At 36.6% G+C, this 20,112-nt stretch overlaps 2 protein-coding genes across 2 annotated transcripts; one reads left to right on the forward strand and one right to left on the reverse strand.

Moving 5' to 3' along the window:
- Positions 1–837: 837 nt before the first annotated feature.
- Positions 838–5,530, reverse strand: trim35-30 (tripartite motif containing 35-30). Its single transcript, XM_067420060.1, has 6 exons — positions 5,076–5,530; positions 3,202–3,297; positions 2,886–3,116; positions 2,509–2,531; positions 2,288–2,406; positions 838–2,205 (listed from the first exon to the last, which is right to left on the reverse strand). The coding sequence occupies exons 1-6, from the start codon at positions 5,478–5,480 to the stop codon at positions 1,664–1,666; spliced, it is 1,416 nt and encodes a 471-aa protein (XP_067276161.1). The 5' UTR covers positions 5,481–5,530; the 3' UTR covers positions 838–1,663.
- Positions 5,531–8,129: 2,599 nt separating this feature from the next.
- Positions 8,130–20,111, forward strand: rabl2 (RAB, member of RAS oncogene family-like 2). The gene is made up of 8 exons (XM_067420061.1): positions 8,130–8,831; positions 8,938–8,967; positions 9,150–9,229; positions 12,567–12,646; positions 15,392–15,503; positions 15,615–15,712; positions 17,848–17,931; positions 18,034–20,111. Exons 1-8 carry the CDS (start codon positions 8,731–8,733, stop codon positions 18,109–18,111), a joined length of 663 nt encoding a protein of 220 aa, XP_067276162.1. The 5' UTR covers positions 8,130–8,730; the 3' UTR covers positions 18,112–20,111.
- The last annotated feature ends 1 nt before the right edge of the window (position 20,112 follows it).

The following is a 20,112-nucleotide window of genomic DNA, read 5'->3' on the forward strand; positions in this document are numbered from 1 at the left end:
ACATGATCCTTCAGAAATCATTCTAATGCTGATTTCCTGCTCATGAAACGTTTCCAATTATGCCTTCTCTTTTGATTGCCTGTTAACAGAGTATATGAGGAGGGATTCAGTTTGGATGCTGTATAGGTAGCAGACAGCAAAGCACCTCACTGGGTTTTGAAACAGAGCTAAAATGGCATAGGTGGTAAACAGCACTGATGATTACTGTGTAAATCAAGAAAGAAAGTAAATCTTTGAATCAAGATACTTCTTGTTGTTGTCACTTTATTATCACTTGGCACAGGTGCTATTTACATTAACAGTGCAGTTGTTCATTGTTTCACATCCTTATTTTTAATCTTTTTATTAAAAAACATTTCTGCTCCATGACACAAAATAATTCATTTACTGAGATTTATTTACAAAATAAAAATCTTAAAGGTACACTGTCACTTTTTTTCTTCTTCAAAATGAACAAATCAAATCCATCACAATCAATCCTTCTCCCAAATTGTGTTTTTGTCTTACCCTGATTCACTATGGTAAGCCTGTTAAGTGTTTATATCTTATATAAGACCTGGGACTTGATGCTATCCTTATCGCCTGCTCCCTGATTACTGCTTACTCTGGTAATCATTCATATTCATAATATTTCAGCTGTATTTTCAGTTTTAACAATGAATCACATCATAGTGTAAAGTTGATTCAACAATATTACCATTGATTATTTTTTGTTAATTTGAATATTGATTCAACATCAGTAATGTACAATAAATCATAGTGTTATGTTGATTCATTAGCATTAGCATTGATTTTTTTTTTTGTTCACCGTGGTTTTAAAATTAAATGCGGGTCCAAACGTGATATTGAACTAACAGTTCATAATGTTGATTCAATGATAATATCATTGATTTGTGGTTAAAATCTCAGCATTGTTTCAACATTAACTGAGGGTGCAAGAGGAATACTGAAGCAACATCACTTTGTAACGTTAATTCAATGCAATTAGCATTGAACATTAACATCAACATTAACTCAATATTATTTCAATGATTACATGCTATCTGGGAAATGTCAGTATTGTACTTATACTAATGCCTCCTTTTAATTCAACTGATATCACAGTTAACCTATATAGCGACTAAGCTTCGCCAGTTTAAAGGGGTTGTTGCATGCAATTTCACTTTTTTAACTTTAATGTTGCTGCTTGAGCATAAACAGTATCAGCAAAGTTACAGCGCTGAAAGTTCAATGCAAACGGAGATATTGTCTTTTAAAATTATGGCAGTTTATTGCCTACAAAAACAACCGGTTTTGACTACAAGATTCTTTCCGAGTTGGTGACATCATAAACCCTCGCAGATGTGACTTCTGCCCGTAATGGAAAAGGGCCGTGGCGTTTCCGGACAACCTGAGCTTGACACTTCAGCCAATAAAAATACATTAAACTACATTTGGCCATCTATCCAATCTAAGACCATTGCGTTTTTCGGAGGGATGGGCTTCATAGAAGTAGGAAGCAAACGAGCCGTTCAAAGGACAGTGGAGATAGCGGTGTGGAATAAAGGTATAATATAAGACAAATACAGCGTAAAAAAAAAGAAGAAGTATTGAGACACACACACACAAAACCCCGCAACGACCCCTTTTAAAGTTTGAGTTACTTGGTCCCTTGGTGTTGCCTCTAAATGTGTGCTTCCACAGTTGTCTTTACTGGTATGATCATCAATGGATGTTGCATACAGTGATTATAAAAGTAAGGAAATACTTTCTCAGTGAACGTGTGTTTAAACATATGCAGACCAATATTACGGCCGGAATCTGTGAAAATGATTTTTCCCTTGTCCCAGTCCAGCTGCACCCTGATCCTCTGAATTCTCTGGCTCACCCGTAGAAGGGTGAGGATCTCAGGAGAATAGCCCTTCCCGTATTTACCATTGCAGAAGCCCACATACCACAAGCCCATCTTGGAGAGGTTCTGTCTGCGTTTGTATGCGGACTCTGTGATCACTCCCACGGCCCAGGCTGTGCTGCCGCCCACCTCAATGTCCCAGCTATGAGACCCCGAGTCAAAGCCCTCAGAACCAAGAATGCTTGTGTAGCCGTCAAATCTCTCCGGGTTTGCTGGAAGCTGTTGGAAGTGCTCATCATTGTAAGTAATACTGGTCAGATCATCAGACACAGCCAGATAAGGATGGGCGGTGTTGGGGTCAAGAGTTACTGGCGCTGTAGAGGTAGAGGTAAAGATGTTCAGACACTTTTAAGACACAATAAACAGAAGAGAATATTTTTACTGCTCAGTACTCACTGTATCGAACGTTGGCTTGTAGTTTTTTGGACACTTCAAAGGTTATGTTACCCACATGTTTTGCAACATTGATGAGCATTCCTGAAGGTCTGGTCTGATCCTGCAGTGTACACTTTGTTCTGAAACAATATCATTTTTTTTTTTTTTTTTTTTAGAGCCAATACAAGTCAGTTCTAATGTGAGCTGAGAACCATACAAATTAAGAAAATACATCTTCTTACTTTTCAATTGTAGCCTTGTAGTTCTAGAAGTAAAGAAATATAGATAGAAACAGAAAGATTAATCTATGTTATGTGATCAGAAAATGTACACAACTGTTAAAAAGTTTCACATAATCCTTCAGAAATCATTCTAATATGCTGATTTGCTGCTCAAAAAACATTTCTTATTATTATCAATGTTGAAAACAGTTCATATGTTTTTGGAAACAGTGATACTTTTTATTCAGTATTCATTAAATAATTTATTGGAAATAGATGCTTCCATGGTATAATAGAATAATAGTAGTCATTTTCTAATCTGAATGAGTTCAAATTACTTAATTAAACTTAATGTAATATAAAAAAAATTATGTTTTAATATAAATCCAAGTACTTACCAAAAGAAATGTGAAGTCATTCCTTCCTAGCTGTTCCTCGATAGACTCAATAATATGTGAGAGAGATAACATCCCTGATCTAATCTCCTCAATCTTCTTTTTAATGATCTCATTCTTCTGCTCTTCTTCTCTTCTCAGTGTCGTCATTCTGGCTGCCTCTTCATTTTGTAGAAACTGGTGAAGCTTTTCAAACACCTCCTTAATTTGCATCTCTGTCTGCTGGCTTTGTCTCTAGGCACGAAATATCAGCAAAATCAGGCTGAAACTCCCATACAATTGAACAATGTAAATGCAGGAATTTCCGCCCAATACTCACCTTAATGTACTCCCCTGTTTCATCCCAGGACTGTTTAAATTGTTCATAGACTCTGAGTTTCTCCAGAAAGGCTCTTAGTTTCTGCTGGAGCTCTTGCTAGAAAGATGATAGAAAGAGAAATGAGAATGGGACAAGTTTTTACTATACTATTATAGTATTTGACTATTTTGAATTAGCTTTTATTTATATATTTTCATTTTTCATTTTAGTTTTAAATAATTTTGTTTTGTATTTTTTCTACTTTTATTTGTATAATAAAAAATTTAAAAAATAAAATGCATTTTTATTTAATTTGTAGTTTTAGTAATGTTATATTTCATTGTATATATATATGTACCGGTCTGTTGTGGTGAAGAAGGAGCTGAGCCGTAAGGCAAAGCTCTCGATTTACCGGTCAATCTACGTTCCTACTCTCACCTATGGTCATGAGCTGTGGGTCATGACCGAAAGGACAAGATCCCGGATACAGGCGGCTGAAATGAGCTTTCTCCGCAGGGTGGCTGGGCGCTCCCTTAGAGATAGGGTGAGAATAAGCTCGGTCACTCGGGAGGAGCTCAGAGTAGAGCCGTTGCTCCTTCACATCGAGAGGAGCCAGCTGAGGTGGCTCGGGCATCTATTTCGGATGCCCCCTGGACGCCTTCCCAGGGAGGTGTTCCGGGCACATCCCACCGGGAGGAGGCCCCGGGGAAGACCCAGGACACGCTGGAGGGATTATGTCTCCAGGCTGGCCTGGGAACGCCTCGGGGTACCCCCGGAGGAGCTGGAGGAAGTGGCCAGAGAGAAGGAAGTCTGGGCGTCTCTGCTTAGACTGTTGCCCCCGCGACCCGGCCCCGGATAAGCGGAAGATGATGGATATATATATAATATATATATATATATATATATATATTCCATTTGTATATTTTCATTGTTGTGCTCATTTCAGCCTATGATGCTCAGATGTTTACTGTACATGCCATTCTGTGTTAATCTGTTACATGAAGATTTTCCCAGTGTTGTTTACATTGGTTAAGTTGTTTGTTAAAAACCTGCATATCTAGGTCAATCCAGATAATATTTGACATTATCAGCAAAGTTCCCATGAAACTTTGCTTTTGTAGTCTGAGAACATGTGTCATATAAGGGCCTTTGGTGTGCTAAGACCTGTTTGACAAGACAGCATTCATATTTCAACCCTTTCCAGTCCAATAAATCTGACACGGCAATCAGGGAAATCTGAACACAAACTGGAAATTTTGACCAAGCATTTGACTATTGCACTCTAAAAAATATCTCTATGGCAAAACATGATCTAATCATGTACGGTGGTTCCACTTGATTGAAACAAGTAAAACTCAATGTACTAGCATCAGTGGTAGAAGAAATGGTTTTTAGTATAACTTAAAATTAATGGTTTTCAAATAATAATCCTATTTAATGCTTCTTGCTTAATCCTGTGATTTAAATAACATATATATACCATTTCTTTACATGTGCATTGTGCAATATTCTGTTGGTAGTCCGGAAGTGACACTGGTTTTATCCAGACCATAGCGGTAACTTAACTTAACTTAAAAAAAAACTTTTAAACACCAACATAACATTCTCATCTTGATAAAAATGTATAAAATAGCACTTTATTTCAACATTTACTTTACCAGTTCAGCCCCTTTGCAAAGCATGATGGGAAATGAAAGTCCTGTTTGATTGGATTACTTGATTGAACATGTTATTTCAAAATGAAAACATTAAGTTAAGTAAGAGAGTAACTGTTTTAAGTCAATTAAACATGAAGCAATCACATCTGACAGAGTGGTGTCAAATCAAAATGAATTGTTTAAATGAAGTGAACAGAATAAAAGGTTTCTATACATTCTGACACTTTGAGATCTTACCCTGAGGTCCTGTGATGCGTCTTTTGTTGCACGGATGTGGTGGTTCTTATGTGATTTAGCATTTCTGCATTTTCCACAAATTAGTTCTCGATCTTCAGTGCAGAAGAAAGTAAGAGGTTCTCCATGAAGACCACAGAACCCCATCGTCTCTACAGGAAGGTCCTGTGTGCTTTCTTCTCTCATCAGATCACACATGTTTCTCAGCACAATGTTTATGGGTGGATCAGGGTTGGAAGACAGAGTTCTGCAGATGGGACACTCTTGAGTTCCTCGCCGATTCCAGAAGGTTTTCACACAGCGGTTACAGATGCTGTGAGAGCAGGCTAAGAGAACTGGATCCTTGAAGATGTCACAGCAGATAGGGCAGTAGAAATCCTCCTCTGAAATGGACAGTCTACGGGCCATCTTAAATTTTTTCTAGTTGTCTTTTTCTCACTCTCTCTGTGTGTCTGGTCTAGAAGCCAAGAGCACAAGAGTGTCTCTCAGCTGTGTTTACATCCCAGACACATGCAAAGGAGGGTGGAGCTTATATGAGCAAAGACAGCTTTCAACAGAACATTCTATTATTCACAGTGTTCCTTTTTTTCTTAGAACACTTAACAGAACATTTGGCAACACCCTGAAATAATTAATTTCAATAATCATTTAGACATTAGAAACTTTATTTAACAAGTAAAAAATTGCTTTCCCTCGGTGCTGATGTCAACATTATAAAATATATGATAAAGTCACATACAAAATAATATATTTGTAAAATATTTTATATGTATGTCGTAATTGTTTATATATGTGTACTTACATAATAATTAGTATAGCAAATGCGAAATTTCTGCAAATTAGTAAATTGGATACCAAACTATCAAAGTTGGATGCAAAAATGGTCAAAAAGAATGTTGATATGTGTATAGTTGAAGCTAATTTCTTCATCACTTTCTTTATTTGAATATAACATATACTATTACATACCATTATATTTATTTATTCATATTTTTATATATTTTCAGTTTTCATTTTATTTAAGATTTAGTACGTTTTATATATCTATTTCTATATAACTTTCTTTTAAGCTTTTTATCCAATATTTATTTGTGGCTTTATTTCCTTATTTCCTTTATTTTGTTTCCTTTTTAAATAGTTTTAGATTTAACTTAACATCACACACACACTCTCTCACACACACACTCACTTAAAAATGTTGGGTTAAAAATAACCCAACACATAATCCAACTGTGGGTTGGTATAGCACCTTCCCAACGTTGGGTTAAAAGTAACCCAACAGTTGAGTTAAATTTTTATTTTTATTCATGCCATTATTTTAATAAATAAAATACCCATTGTTTTCAAATATAGATTTTTTATTTGTATAAAACAATACATGTGCTTTAAAATATATATTTTAAATGTCAAACTAAATATTGGGGAGTAAATGTTTATTGTAAATATACATAAATGTGTAAATATTCAATTCAAAATACACAGCACACATAATACACAAAAATGTACATAAGGTAAACATACATAAAAGGTGTACATACAAAACAAAAATTAAAAATGAACACAACAAATATTAAATTAAAAACCTATACAAATATGGACAGAATACAAATTCATAATATTAAATTCTTCCAGAAATAAACAACTTTATTAAACAAATCTACATTGTACACTGTATGCCTTGATGTGTTGTAAACATACCTTAAGTAGCAATATGTGTAACCCAACGGTTGGGTTAAAAAAATAACCCAACGTTTTTTAGTGCGCGCGCGCGCGCACACACACACACACACACACACACACACACACACACACACACACACACACACACACACACACACACACACACACACACACACACACACACACACACACACACACACACACACACACACACACACACACACACACACACACACACACACACACACACACACACACACACACACACACACACACACATGTTGGTCTATGTGGTTTACAGGGACTCTCCATAGGCGTAATGGTTTTTATACTGTACAAACCGTAGTTTCTATCCCCTTACACTGCCCCTGCCCCTAAACCTACCCATCACAGGAAACATTCTGCATTTTTACTTTCTCAAAAAACATCATTTAGTATGTTTTTAAGGCCATTTGAATTATGAGGACATTTGATATGTCCTCATAAACCACATTTATAGTGTAATACCAGTGTAATACCCATGTAGTTATACAAATTTGTGTCCTCATAAACCACATAAACAGGCTCACACACACACACACACACACACACACACACACACACACACACAAACACACGCACGAACGAACGCAGGTGGATACAGAATATATATAAAAAACAATATTTACATTTTTTTTAAAATAAATTTGTCCACATAGCTACAAGTTTGTGTGTTTGTCATAACAGAATAAATTACTAAATTTTTGTATTTTTAAATAATTGTTACACACTAATTGTGGTTAAAGTTGGTTTTTACCAATGATGCATGTTTATAGACTTTTTGGAACCATCCTTCATTCATATTTCTGTATGGACACTGAGATCCGGATCTATTCTGTTCTTTAGCCTTTCAATGTTAATCTAGTCATGCACTCACTGACCTCTGTGGGAAAAGTAGTTAATCAGACTGTTCATCAAGCAGATCTATATAACATTTTTGTATATCTGCAAAAGTGCAAATGTCTGTTCTGTGTATTCCCATGTCAAGAATGTGACCAAGACAACATTCTGTAACGTGCTACTTACTCAAACTAAACAAGAGAGTAAGATTATGGTGTTTGATATTACTGACAGGTAATTTATCAAAGACAAAGAACACATTCCAGGTATTGTTTATTGGTTTTGTTTCCTAGTAAGTGTAAAATATAGGTCAAAGTTTACACCTTAATTAATACAAAATATATTATAGGCCTAGTAAAACCTTTTTTAAAAAAAAATTATCATCACATCTAAATAATGGCATTAGATTGTGAATGTATTCTTCTCAATTTGTATTATTACTATTATTATTATTAGTAATAATATCTGTATTTATGTCTTCTTTTTTTGCCACGTTTTGGTTGTATTGTGTTTAGAATAATCATTAGAATAAATACATTTAAAAAAATCACAATAAATCAGGCACCTTCAAAGACAGCCTGGTGCTTACCATGCGCAAAGGAGGCCCTTCGTGGGTCCTGGCGTTGCTTAGAAACGTGTTGTTGTCGTGCATGTTCACTGTGAATTTTCTGGAACCAAACCGAGATTTTTCATCACAAAATAGCGATGTTTTCTAGTCTATAATGCCAGCCGTGAATGCGAACAAACTTACGACGAGCTCTAAAATATTTCTGTCAAAGGTTGTTAAATAATATTTTGTGGTAAATATGTATGTAGCATAGTTAGTTATATAGCTTGGGTATCAAAGACGCTAATCTGCTAATTAGTCAGCTAGCCAACGCAGGAACACTGTCGGGTTGTGTTTGGGAATATAACATTTACAGTTTGTCTTACGAATTATTGCTTGTATAGATTAACTAAATGATATTGATAGAGTTGGAAAGCGTGTGATGGAGTAAAGCAGCGCAGTGTTTCAGCTGTTCTGGTCAGCTGTCATCTAATCCCGCTGCATTAAGAGGCTCAGAGTTGAAACTCCTGCTGCTGCTTCTGTCATCTCGCAATGGACGCAGGAGGCATTTCTGATCTGGATCTGGAGAAATATGACGCGGATGAGCAAGTCAAAATCATCTGCCTCGGAGACAGCGCTGTGGGCAAATCCAAGTATGCTTAATGTGTTACTGACACTAATGGAGGAGCTGTGTTATTGCTGTTATTCAGTGACAAGGCATGTGCACTTTTTCTAAAGGTTTTCATCATATATTTTCAGGCTTATGGAGAGATTCCTTATGGATGGATAGTATCCTTTGCCATTATTGCTGTTTTGTGTGTGTCACCAATCTCTCTCTCTCTCTCTCTCTCTCTCTCTCTCTCTCTCTCTCTCTCTCTCTCTCTCTCTCTCTCTCTCTCTCTCTCTCTCTCTCTGTATGCTGGTATAGCATTCATTCTCAAAGTTGACAAGTTCTTAATGAAATGTATCAGTCGGCCTCAGCAGCTATCCACCTACGCTTTGACTCTGTACAAATACACCACAACCATCAATGGACAAACTATCCTGGTTGGTAAGTTTGGCATGAGGAATAGTATTATTTCTGTGCACGGGAATGGAGCAATTTGCTGTATTGCATATTTTGCAGTTTTATTAGTGATGTTTGCCCCTCTTAGGAATGAATGGAAATGCTCAAATGCACAGACAAACCTAAACATGTTCAAAATCCAAACTAAAAATGCTAAAACTTTACCAAAAAAGAATTTGTCTACATGTATATTTGAATGCATACTGAAGGAAAAACTGACTTTTGGACCCAGCGGAACAGCTCATTTGATCCATATGAAGCTGTAAGGCCATCTAGTGGCAAGAGTCATGCAATATCATGTTATATATTTGTTTCCACAAGAGGTCGGCAGAGACACCCAATGTGAGATATCTTGAGCTGAATTAAAGCAGCACTGGGTAACTTTTGCTCTCGGGGTCCCCCTACAGTTGGGAAAAAATAATGTCCTCAACTACTGTCGTAAGCTCTGTCATCCTACAACAGGGGATGCCATCGCACGTGCATTTGTTGACATGACAACCCTGATAGCCCTGAACTAGTGATGCGCGGGTCGTCTCATAACCCGCGGACCCCGTATGTCTATATAATGGTCGCGGGTGCGGAGCGGGTTGTAAAAATATATACAGTTGTGCGGGGCGGGCCAAATAATTTCATAAAAGCGGCGCCGCGGGTTGGTGCAGCACTAACAGTTACCCTGAACTCTGCAGGAGGAGTTCACATGCAGGTGTTCTTCAGGCGTCGCGTGTGAAATGTCTTCATCCCAGGTACAGTCAGTGGCATATGTTTCAGCATGTCATATTCATATTCATATTTATATGTCATATTCGGATGAGACGTTAAACCGAGGTCCTGACTCTCTGTGGTCATTAAAAATCCCAGAATGTCTTTCGGAAAAAGAGTAGGGGTGTAACCCCGGCATCCTGGCCAAATTTGCCCATTGGCCCCTGTCCATCATGGCCTCCTAATAATCCCCATATCCTGATTGGCTTCATCACTCGGTCTCCTCTCCACCAATCAGCTGGTGTGTGGTGAGCGTTCTGGCGCAATATGGCTGCCGTCGCATCATCCAGGTGGATGCTGCACATTGGTGGTGGTTGAGGAGATTCCCCCCTTCTATGTAAAGCGCTTTGAGTGACTTGAAAAGCGCTATATAAATCAAACGCATTATTATTATTATTATTATTATTATATGAATATAATTTCATGGGTTTTATTTTTTTCAAACGCCAAATAATCTTGATGCTCACGTTTACAAGCCAGCGTCATTATAGTAGTCTATTGGTTAGCGTTTTACAGAATCTATATGATACTTCAGTTCAATGTTTGAGTGGTAGGCAATCACCATAACAAGCATGACAGCATCGGTCGGGCACGCCTCCTTCAGCTCACGCCAACAAGCAAACGCTGGTCCAATGTTGATCCTCGTCCTGCCTTTAATCCGATCACTTTTTCGTTTCCTCTTATTGCTTTCCTCCAACAAAACCTTTTCTTTCTTATTTGTCTCTGCTGCTTCGGACATGACTATATTATCCGACGAACAAAGTTGGGCTCGCACGTCCGAATTTAAGGAAGTGTGGGTGTTGGTGGAAGTGACGTATATGCCGTAAAGCTGTCGAATTTTGTAGTTCTTTTTATTCTCGGGGTTACTACCCGAAACCCGAAGTTTAAAAGTACGATTAAAAACGATACAGACCCCATCAGGCTATGGCAGACGTGTCATTCAACCTATTGTAAGTCGATGTATCATCACAAGAGTCTTGAAAATATATTATGAAGGTTGAAAAGTTACCTAGTGCTGCTTTAAAAGGGTTATTCTTGAAATTGCTCACTGCAAATTATTAACAAGGGTTATTTTGAATTTATAACAAAAAAAAACTTGTTGAAAGAATGTGAAGAACTTTAATTATTGAATATTTAAAAATATGTTAATAAAATCTAGTCATTTAAAGGATATTTTTCTCTTTCCAAAAATAAAAACAAATATCAAATATAAATCACACTAAAAGGAAAAAAACTTTCTGACCCAAAATAAAAAAGTATAGTTTTAGGGCTTCGGGTCATTTTAGGTCTGGGAGGGAAGGATTCACAGCTTCAAAGTTCTAGATAAACTGAGGGTTTGTATGTGACAAAGATGTACCAAAAACAGAAAAGGTTTTCTTTGAGTTTTTCACGTACAACATTGTCAAAACAATCCCCCTATACACGGAACCGCAAAAACAATTAAAAATGCTATATTATACATTGTCAGGTCAGTAGTTGGCAAAGTCACTTTTTAAAGAAACATAAATCGCTTGTGGACTGATCACGTTATACGCATGCGCATGATGTCACGTTTTCACAAATTCGTCAAAACCGTTTTTATAGTCTGTACTTTTTTTGTTGGGCAAGGGGGTTTGCTGGATTATTAATTAACTATAATGAATCATTTTTTGTCTTAATGGTCCAGAAACTAAACATGTTTTAAAGGCATGTGATTGGCTATTCACTACTGATGTCACACTTTCAAGTGCACATGCTCGAACTCAAGATCAAATTGAAAGTTGATGATCAATGTCACAGTGCCAATAAAGTCTGATCGGATAGGTTTGGTTTTTGAAGATCTGAATGTTCGCAGTGATTTAGGAAAAAGATTAGCTTAGAAATCTCGACGCACCCTAGCGGCAGCAAATCTAATATGCCGCGAGTGTCGTCTAGCAACTCTCAATACAGTCTGAGCTGTAAACGCCAAACTCTGGTCAGGCCAATCACATCATGTATAGAGTCGGTGGGCGGGGCTTAACATAGTGACGGCAGAGTTGCGCTTGCGTGCTTCTAGTAAACACAGAAGCTGGAGAACGGCGATCTTTCGAATCAGCTTTGACCACGACTGGAAGACTTGGAGTTAAGCTTTTCTCTGAGAAAAGAACAAAGAACGGCACTGAAGTCATTCTTAAGAAGTGAAGATGTGTTTGGAGTTTTGCCGACCGGATACGGCGAATGTTTAATCTGTCAACTAGCTCCGCTTCACGTTGCTCTAGTTGGTTGTAGCTCTATCCTATCGCGTGCAGAGGGAGTTTGAAAGACAACCGTTTATCCCGCCCCTCGGATTAAGCTCTGTCAATGGGGAGTTTCCAGACCAAACATCTTGATGTGGGTCTGGCTTGTCAGGCTAGAAAAAGATCACATTGGTGTTTAAATTGAGAATCTTGATCTTTTAACGATTAATCATGCAGCTTGCTATGTTATAATACCAGGGTTTTTAATTTAGTTTTCATGTTAGTTGAGCAGTCATGGCTTTGATGCCATAAAAGTTTGTATGTGTGTCTAACCTGAGCACTCATGCATTTGTTTATCTCCACCACAGATTTCTGGGATACTGCAGGGCAAGAACGCTTTCGAAGCATGCACCCGTCTTACTACCATAAATCTCATGCCTGTATCATGGTAAGGGAAGAGACATTGGTATTTAATAAAGAGATAGTTCACCCAAAAGGCAAATACAATTGGAGTTATAATAAAAAATGTCCTGGCTAATCCAAGCATTATAATGGCAGTGAATGACAGCCCAAATATTGAAGCCCAAAAAAAGTGCATCCATCCATTATAAAAGTTATACATACAGCTCCAATCAAAATTGACACTATTTACTTTGTTAGCACATATTACAGGTCTTAGGGTGAACAATTAATCCGTGCAAGTTAATATACAGATTTTAATTTTTAATTTTGCTGTAATCTTTAATCAAAATCTGAAAAATTTCTTCGGGTTTTTGATCCAGGGGGCTTGGGTTTGAATATCCTTAACCACTCCCCTCTAGTGTTGTCACGATACCAAAATTATGACTTCGATATGATACCAGACTAAAATACCTCGATACCGATACTAAAACGATACCACGGTAAAAAAAAAGATAATATGAATAATATGACAACAGGGCATCATCTTGATTTGAATGATTGTGATTCTTACTTTCGATTTAGGTTCTTTTCGATTCTCAATTCTGATTCTTTGAGAGGTGGAGTCAAAACATGTCACATTGATATTCAATGCTATTTTTGATACCAGGGGGGAAAAAATGCTGCAAATACTGTCAAATAGATATTTTTAATATAATCATTTTTGTCAGTCTATTGAAAGTCTAGGGCTAGGCAATCAAAACATTTCTTCTGAAGAGATCACTTTATATGATAAAGCTTCTCATATATAAACATTGATCAATTACTACTAAAATTATCTCACAAATATTTTCTAACTCAATGTATTTTTTACAATGGGGTAATTGTGTTGCAATAGTTTACACACAGCACAAGGAAGCTTGATTTCAAATGTTAAATTGAATTTAAAAAGACGAGTAAACAGTAATAAAATAAGAACAAATAAACAGATAACAAACAATAGCACAAATAAATACAATAGAATAAAAGATACAAATGAAATAGACTGCTTTATTTTTTCAGGTATGTCTAACATTCACGTAAGAATCTGAATAAAAAAACGCAAAGTAATTACATTTAAAATAACATTGGATAATGTTCTTTGTAAAAAATTCAATAGCCTATAGATGAAACCATTAAAGTTACACAAATTGATCAGTCAAGAGCAGTGTGATCGTTTGTCTTTTTCTAGTTTGAATAACAAATAACTGCTGTCCCTTTAACGCACGCACGGATCCTAAACACTGTTCCTTCCTGTTACTCATTCTTCCTGAACTGTTTACATTAATACTTTTCAAGATGTTCACTGAGAATTCTTTTGAGTTTATTTGACCAATAATAAGCTGGACAATCAAGCAAATGTTTGCACTCGTATGTCAGAGGCGGCTTTATTACGGGATGTGTGTGTGTGCTTCAGATGTGAGTGCGAGATCTGTGGGGATTAGTATAATTGTTCAATCCTGCGTGAAATTCAGACCGATCACACACTAACACGCTGTCATGAGGAAAAATCCAGAGGAACGCACGCTCGCCTTGTTCAGAGGTTGACCGGGCTGAATGAGAATATGCGGGTGCGTGTCAACTTGCTGTCGGTCGGAGAGGAGAGCGCAGCTGGTATCGATACTGTAGAAACTGAGTAATGTATCGTTTCATATATTTCAGTATCGATACATATCGAAATATCTATATTTTTGACAACACTACTCCCCTCCAACCGTTAGTCTGCTATGAGCGAGAGATTGAGAGGAGGAGCGCTGAAGTAAAGCCCATCCTCTATTCGATATTCCTTTTCACTTGGAAATATGTCCGAGAATTCAATTGTAACTTCCGGTTCACTGGGACTTTAATGAAGTGAATCAATTGGTTTTTGTAATAAAAATATTCATATTTAACATGTTATAAAGTAAAATATCTAGCTTCCGGCAGATCGCCTTCCATATTCAATTTATGGAGAAAGTGTAACACCTCTCAGTTCAAAATACTTAAACTGTACTTATATTTTAATTTATAACATGTTAAATATGGATATTTTTCTTATAAAAACCCATCGATTTGCCTAAAAAGAACTTTATTATCACCCCAGAGCTATATAGATTACTTTTATAATGGATGGATATACGTTTTTGGGCTTCAAATTTTGGGCTGCCATTCAGTGCCATTATAATGCTTGGAAGAGCCAGGACATTTTTTTTAAATATATAAAATATGATTGTGTTCGTCTGAAAAAAGAATGTCATATACACCTAGCTTAGATGACTTGAGGATGAGTAAATCATGGGATAATTTTCATCTTTGGGTGAACTGTCCGTTTAATGGTTTGGGTTTAATTAGGTATATTTTCAGTTTTAGTCATTTTGTTATGTCCTTTTGTTTTTAATTATTCATATTAAATTTGAATGTATTTTTATTTCAGTTTTAGTGATTTCAGTACATAAACTTATTTTATTTCAGGTAGTTAACAAGGCAACATTTATAATTTATGTTTAAGTGTTTTCAATGTTTTAAGACTTTTATTTAACCAAAATACTTTTTATTCGTTTTAAAGTTTTAGTTTAAAAAACAACAACCCTAAAATTACTCGCATAAATTAGCTAAACAGATATTAACACCTCCTCTTTAAAATATATATATATTAGTGAGTGAAAAATAAGTTGTAAAAGTTGTGGGTTTTTGTAATTGGAAACTATTTTTAATGCTTTTCATAAACAGTAGATCTCGAAAAAGCTTTCACAATTAATTCAGATGCTTTTTCCAGGTGTTTGATGTCCAGAGGAAAATCACATATAAGAACCTCCCAAATTGGTACAAAGAACTCCGAGAGTACCGGCCTGAGATTCCATGTCTGGTAGTCGCTAACAAGATAGATGGTAAATTTCATATGTCCTTTTGTGAGATTACAGATAAGAGCATTATTAGTCAGCGTTAGGCTTTGCATGTCTCTAATCTTTTGTTCTTTTATGTGTTCTGCTGTTTCAAAGCTGACATGAAGGTGACCCAGAAGAGTTTCAACTTTGCTAAGAAACAAGGTCTGCCCTTCTACTTTGTATCTGCTGCTGATGGGACCAATGTGGTGAAGGTGAGGAATAAGGATGGAAAGCAGAGCATCCGAGACAAACTAGATTGACAGGTATCAGGGGAGCATTCAGTTAAAAAGCTGATATAGCTTTCTGAACTCTCCGATTTTTAAAGGCCCGCTGAAGTGCCTTGAAACGCGCTGCATTATTCAATGTGTTGACGTGATTTCCCCTGAAACGGCTCCAGCTATTAGCAGCTCCTCCCCTTTTTTGAAACAGCTGGTAGTGTTTCGTTAACACCAATAATATCTGTCTGCAGAGCCGCACCCCAGCCGCAACCCCCTCTGTGTTTCTCCCCAGCCGCGGTTTTGCCCCGCGCATGTGCAGTTTCACTACAGCGGTTTCACGCTGATAGATTTGATTTTTATATCTTAACTCTGTCCTAAAACTATCTTTTGTTAATTGTTGCTGTTATTTTTTTGCATCTGCTGTTGCACGAAGGCCTTCAGGCTCCTTTACTGATATAAAACAATGCTGTCATGAACACTTAATTATTTCTTTTACGTTTTTTTCTTCTTCCAAAAACGAACAGCCTGGTATAATAAACACACAATGTATTTTCAATGCCTGGTATAAAAAACAAACTTTCGAATAGACATTTCAAAGGTTTTTATGATTATTAAATTATTAGTCTAAATTCAAGATAACTAATTCCTCAAGTTGATTAATTCTGTCTGGGGTAAATGTATAAACTTGAACACAAATAAAACGTACTTTTAAACAGACTGATAGTGTGAGCATATTATAATGCTTGTTGGAGACATAACCAAGAAACAAATTTAATTTACATTTATTAATTACATTTACAATTTACATTTTAAATATTTAATTATTTTACCATTACAGTTGATCACTAACTAATAACTATAAAATCAAACAAGTGCAATTACAATAAATAAATAAAATTGTGGTTTTAGTCCCTTCCAGTGCCGCAACATTCATCTCGAAGACATAATGACGCAATGCGCATGCGCGGTCAGAACTGCTGTGGTAAAACTGTGGCTCTGTAGTCAGACCCTTATCGTTAACACACCGTGTCAGTTTGACTAGAGCCTTTCTGTTTGGTAAAGCGAGTTTTCTCTAACCGTTTATCATCATAATCTCCTCCATATCGCTTTGAAATATAGCATTCTTTGCAGAATTCAAATGGGTCCGATGTGTTTGTTGTCTACACTGACTTGCGCATATGATCCGTGCTGCGCTCTCGTGTCTCTAATCAACGGTTCTGGTGTAGACTATGTGTGTGCGCTGCTGCGGTGTGTGAAACTAACATGAAAACAGACTTCATTCACCTCAACTGAAAGCATATTTACACTGAATCGTTTCCTATCACATATATAGTGTGCTATGTGTTGTTCACCATGTAGAAATTAGTAAATGTGTTAAAAACTGAGCGATTTCAGCCGCAACTTCAGCAGCGTAGGGGGCGGGCTTTAGATTCTAGAGAGCATTTTGATTGGACAGAAGATTTGACGAGAAGGTGAAGTCTGGGATGATGTCATCAAAATCTGTAATTTTAACGGAAGTGAGAGACTGTAAGTTTTGAATGATTATATCCCCTAAATGCGAATTTTGTCATTGTTTTGGTCACACCAGCTTATTCATAACTTTAAGGCTGATATTGTCATACTAAAAGCTAAAAAACTTTAATTTTGATTTCAGTGGGCTTTAAAAGTAGATGTCATGGGGATAAGTACAGGCCTCACTGTTTGCTGGGATGAATTTGGATTAAAATATAATGTATAAACCCCACATTTTTTTATTTTGCTGTAATTTTCATATAAACTAAAACACAGCCAAGTGCAACATAAAACAGAGTGATAATGGATATAGTTAGAATAAGAATAAGCACTTAAGCTAATGGTATAATTTGACTCTCAGATGCATTTGTGCTCTTACACCTAACATTTTGGGAAGAGTAAAGTTTACATATGCAGTTTCAACAACCAGATGCATTTACGCTTGTCCAGTTTCGTTTGGAATGTGTCCCAGATCAAAAAAAGATCTCGGATCGAAAGTGTTTTGAAGGGCATTTACACCAGTGGCCAGGTGTTAAAAGGCCCTATGTGTTCTAGGGTAAAAGGGAAGTCATTAGCCCTGTTTTCTGAAGTTCTAATGTTCTGGGAATGTTCCACAGGTGTTTAAAGATGCCATTCAGATGGCCTTGTCCTACAAGAAGAACTCCAACGACTTTATGGATGAAGTTATGAGGGAGTTAGAGGTGCGTGTTTGAATAATACCGCTTATCATACCCCTTATGATTTTTCAAGCATATCTCTTAATGATGATGCCATTTAATTATTTTATTCATGTTATTTGGCAGAACTTTGATTTAGAGAATAAAGAAGAAACATCTGATAAAGAAGAGGAGACACAAGAGGGAAAACCAAACTCGGCATGACCACGTCACATTCTTCATCCTCTTCTTTTCTCATTCTCTTTCTCCACCGCTTTTGTTTTGTACTGATGAGTTCCTTAAATCATGGCTGTCCTCTCACTGTCCTGAGCATCAGAGAGAACTCTACCTCACACCACTGATAGTGTGTGTCTGTTCTTGAACCTCTAACAGAAATAAATTATGATTCTGTGAATGTACAGGTGGCATTATCAGATGATTGACTTCTAGAATCACAGTTCTCAACTGCAGAACTGATTTGATACAAATTGTGCAGCATGCAGATTTAGCAGCAAAAAAAAAAAAAAAAAAAAATCAAGACTCTTAATGGAATGTGAAGCTTAGTAGTCTGTGCCGAATGTTATATATAGCCGGACTTTTAGGCAAAATATTTATAATCTTTTTAAAGTGTGATATTTTACAAATGCACCCTTTGTGTAATAATTTGTGATGCTCATCTGTATGAATAAAGTAAATGATCTTTGTATAAGGGTAGCTGATAATACAAGTTGAAATAATTACTTTACATGCAGTTTTAATGACATAATGTAATATTGTTTTAACTGCAAATAGTGAAAATGTCAAAATGGCCATCATTTCACTTACACACCTAAAACACACATATACAGTTATATTTTTTAACCTACAATCTTGATGGAAAAAAGCTTGTCCATTTTATTTGCCAACTAAAGAGAATTTTTTTTTTTTTTTTTTTTTCATTAAAGAGATTCATTGCAAGCATATCTGAGAGCAGGATAAAATCTCTTTTGGAATTGATGGGAAGACAGCCATGATGAAAACTTGAGCCTATAAATGTGTTTTTGTGCATGTGACAGTCAGGGCAAAGAAGAGAGCTGAGAATGCTCTAAATGCTCACTAACGTTCACAAACTGTCAGGTTACAGTGAATTGCTGGCAGATGGCAGATTACTTGATAATTTATAGCTTTGAAACTTTGACTTCACTGGGAGTTTAATTGACAGGTGATCCGACCAATCATAACACTGACTCCTTTTTGTCTGATACACAGACAGGAGAGTTAGTAGGTTAACGTTAGTGAACTTGAACTGAAATTTAATTAATAATTTAATTATTAGCCCATGATTTACTTACCCTTAAGCCTTCATGTGTATTTGCCTTTCTTCTTTCTGACAAACACAGTCGGCGATATATTAAACTATTTTCTGGCTCCTCCGCAGTATAATGGCAGTGAATAGAGGATTTAATTTTGAAGCCCAAAAAAGTGCATCCATCCATTATAAAAGTAATCCATGCGGCTCCGGGGGGTTAATAAAGACCTTCTGAAGCGAAGTGATGCGTTTTATGTGAGAAAATACCCATACTGAAAACTTTGTAAACTAAAATCTTAAACTAGCTTTCGACAGAAAGCCGTACGTATTGATTTACGGCGAAAGAGTAACCCCTGACGGAAAAAAAAACGTCATTTACTGACAAAAAAACAAACAAAAAAACACCGGTCATGAATTCGAAGTCTAAAATGAGACTTTTTTTAAAAAGAGAAATGTCAGTGGATTTCAATATAAGACGAGAGGGGCTTGAGTTTGTTGCCAGCCCTATCTGCGAGAGGCGTCACACTTCTCTTACATTACGTCATCACGTTACTCTTTTGGCTGACTTGCATAGGCCGTCTGTTGAAAGCTAGTTATTTTAGTTTTTAAAATTTCAAATATGGATATTTTGTCTCACACAAACACGTTGCTTTGCTTCAGAAAGCCTTTATTAAAGGTGCACTATGTAACTTTTTCGTGCGCTATAGGGTTCGCCTATTTAAAACCAAGCTAGATTGCGCAGAATCTTGGGACACATGGTCTTCACTTCACAACATGTAGAAAAAAATCAGGATAGGACTCATGGAGCTCAGGTAGAAATCATGTTGATGGATGTTGATTATTAACGTTACTGTAGTATGAAGCAGAGCAGGACCGAGTGTTGAGCAAGGAGCTGAGCACGGCTGCTGGAGTGATTGTTAATAAGATGAACGTAACTT

This window comes from Pseudorasbora parva, chromosome 16 (assembly GCF_024679245.1).
Source record: "Pseudorasbora parva isolate DD20220531a chromosome 16, ASM2467924v1, whole genome shotgun sequence".
In the NCBI taxonomy this organism is placed as follows: Eukaryota; Metazoa; Chordata; class Actinopteri; order Cypriniformes; family Gobionidae; genus Pseudorasbora; species Pseudorasbora parva.

Coding starts and splice junctions, on each gene's coding strand:
- trim35-30 (XM_067420060.1), bottom strand. CDS start 5,480: ATGGCCCGTAGACTGTCCATTTCAGAGGAGGATTTCTACTGCCCTATC. Junction 3,117..3,201: donor AAACAGGGGAGTACATTAAG/GTGAGTATTGGG, acceptor TTTCGTGCCTAG/AGACAAAGCCAGCAGACAGA. Junction 2,206..2,287: donor ACAAGCCAACGTTCGATACA/GTGAGTACTGAG, acceptor CTACCTCTACAG/CGCCAGTAACTCTTGACCCC.
- rabl2 (XM_067420061.1), top strand. CDS start 8,731: ATGGACGCAGGAGGCATTTCTGATCTGGATCTGGAGAAATATGACGCG. Junction 12,647..15,391: donor AATCTCATGCCTGTATCATG/GTAAGGGAAGAG, acceptor TGCTTTTTCCAG/GTGTTTGATGTCCAGAGGAA. Junction 15,504..15,614: donor AGTCGCTAACAAGATAGATG/GTAAATTTCATA, acceptor GCTGTTTCAAAG/CTGACATGAAGGTGACCCAG.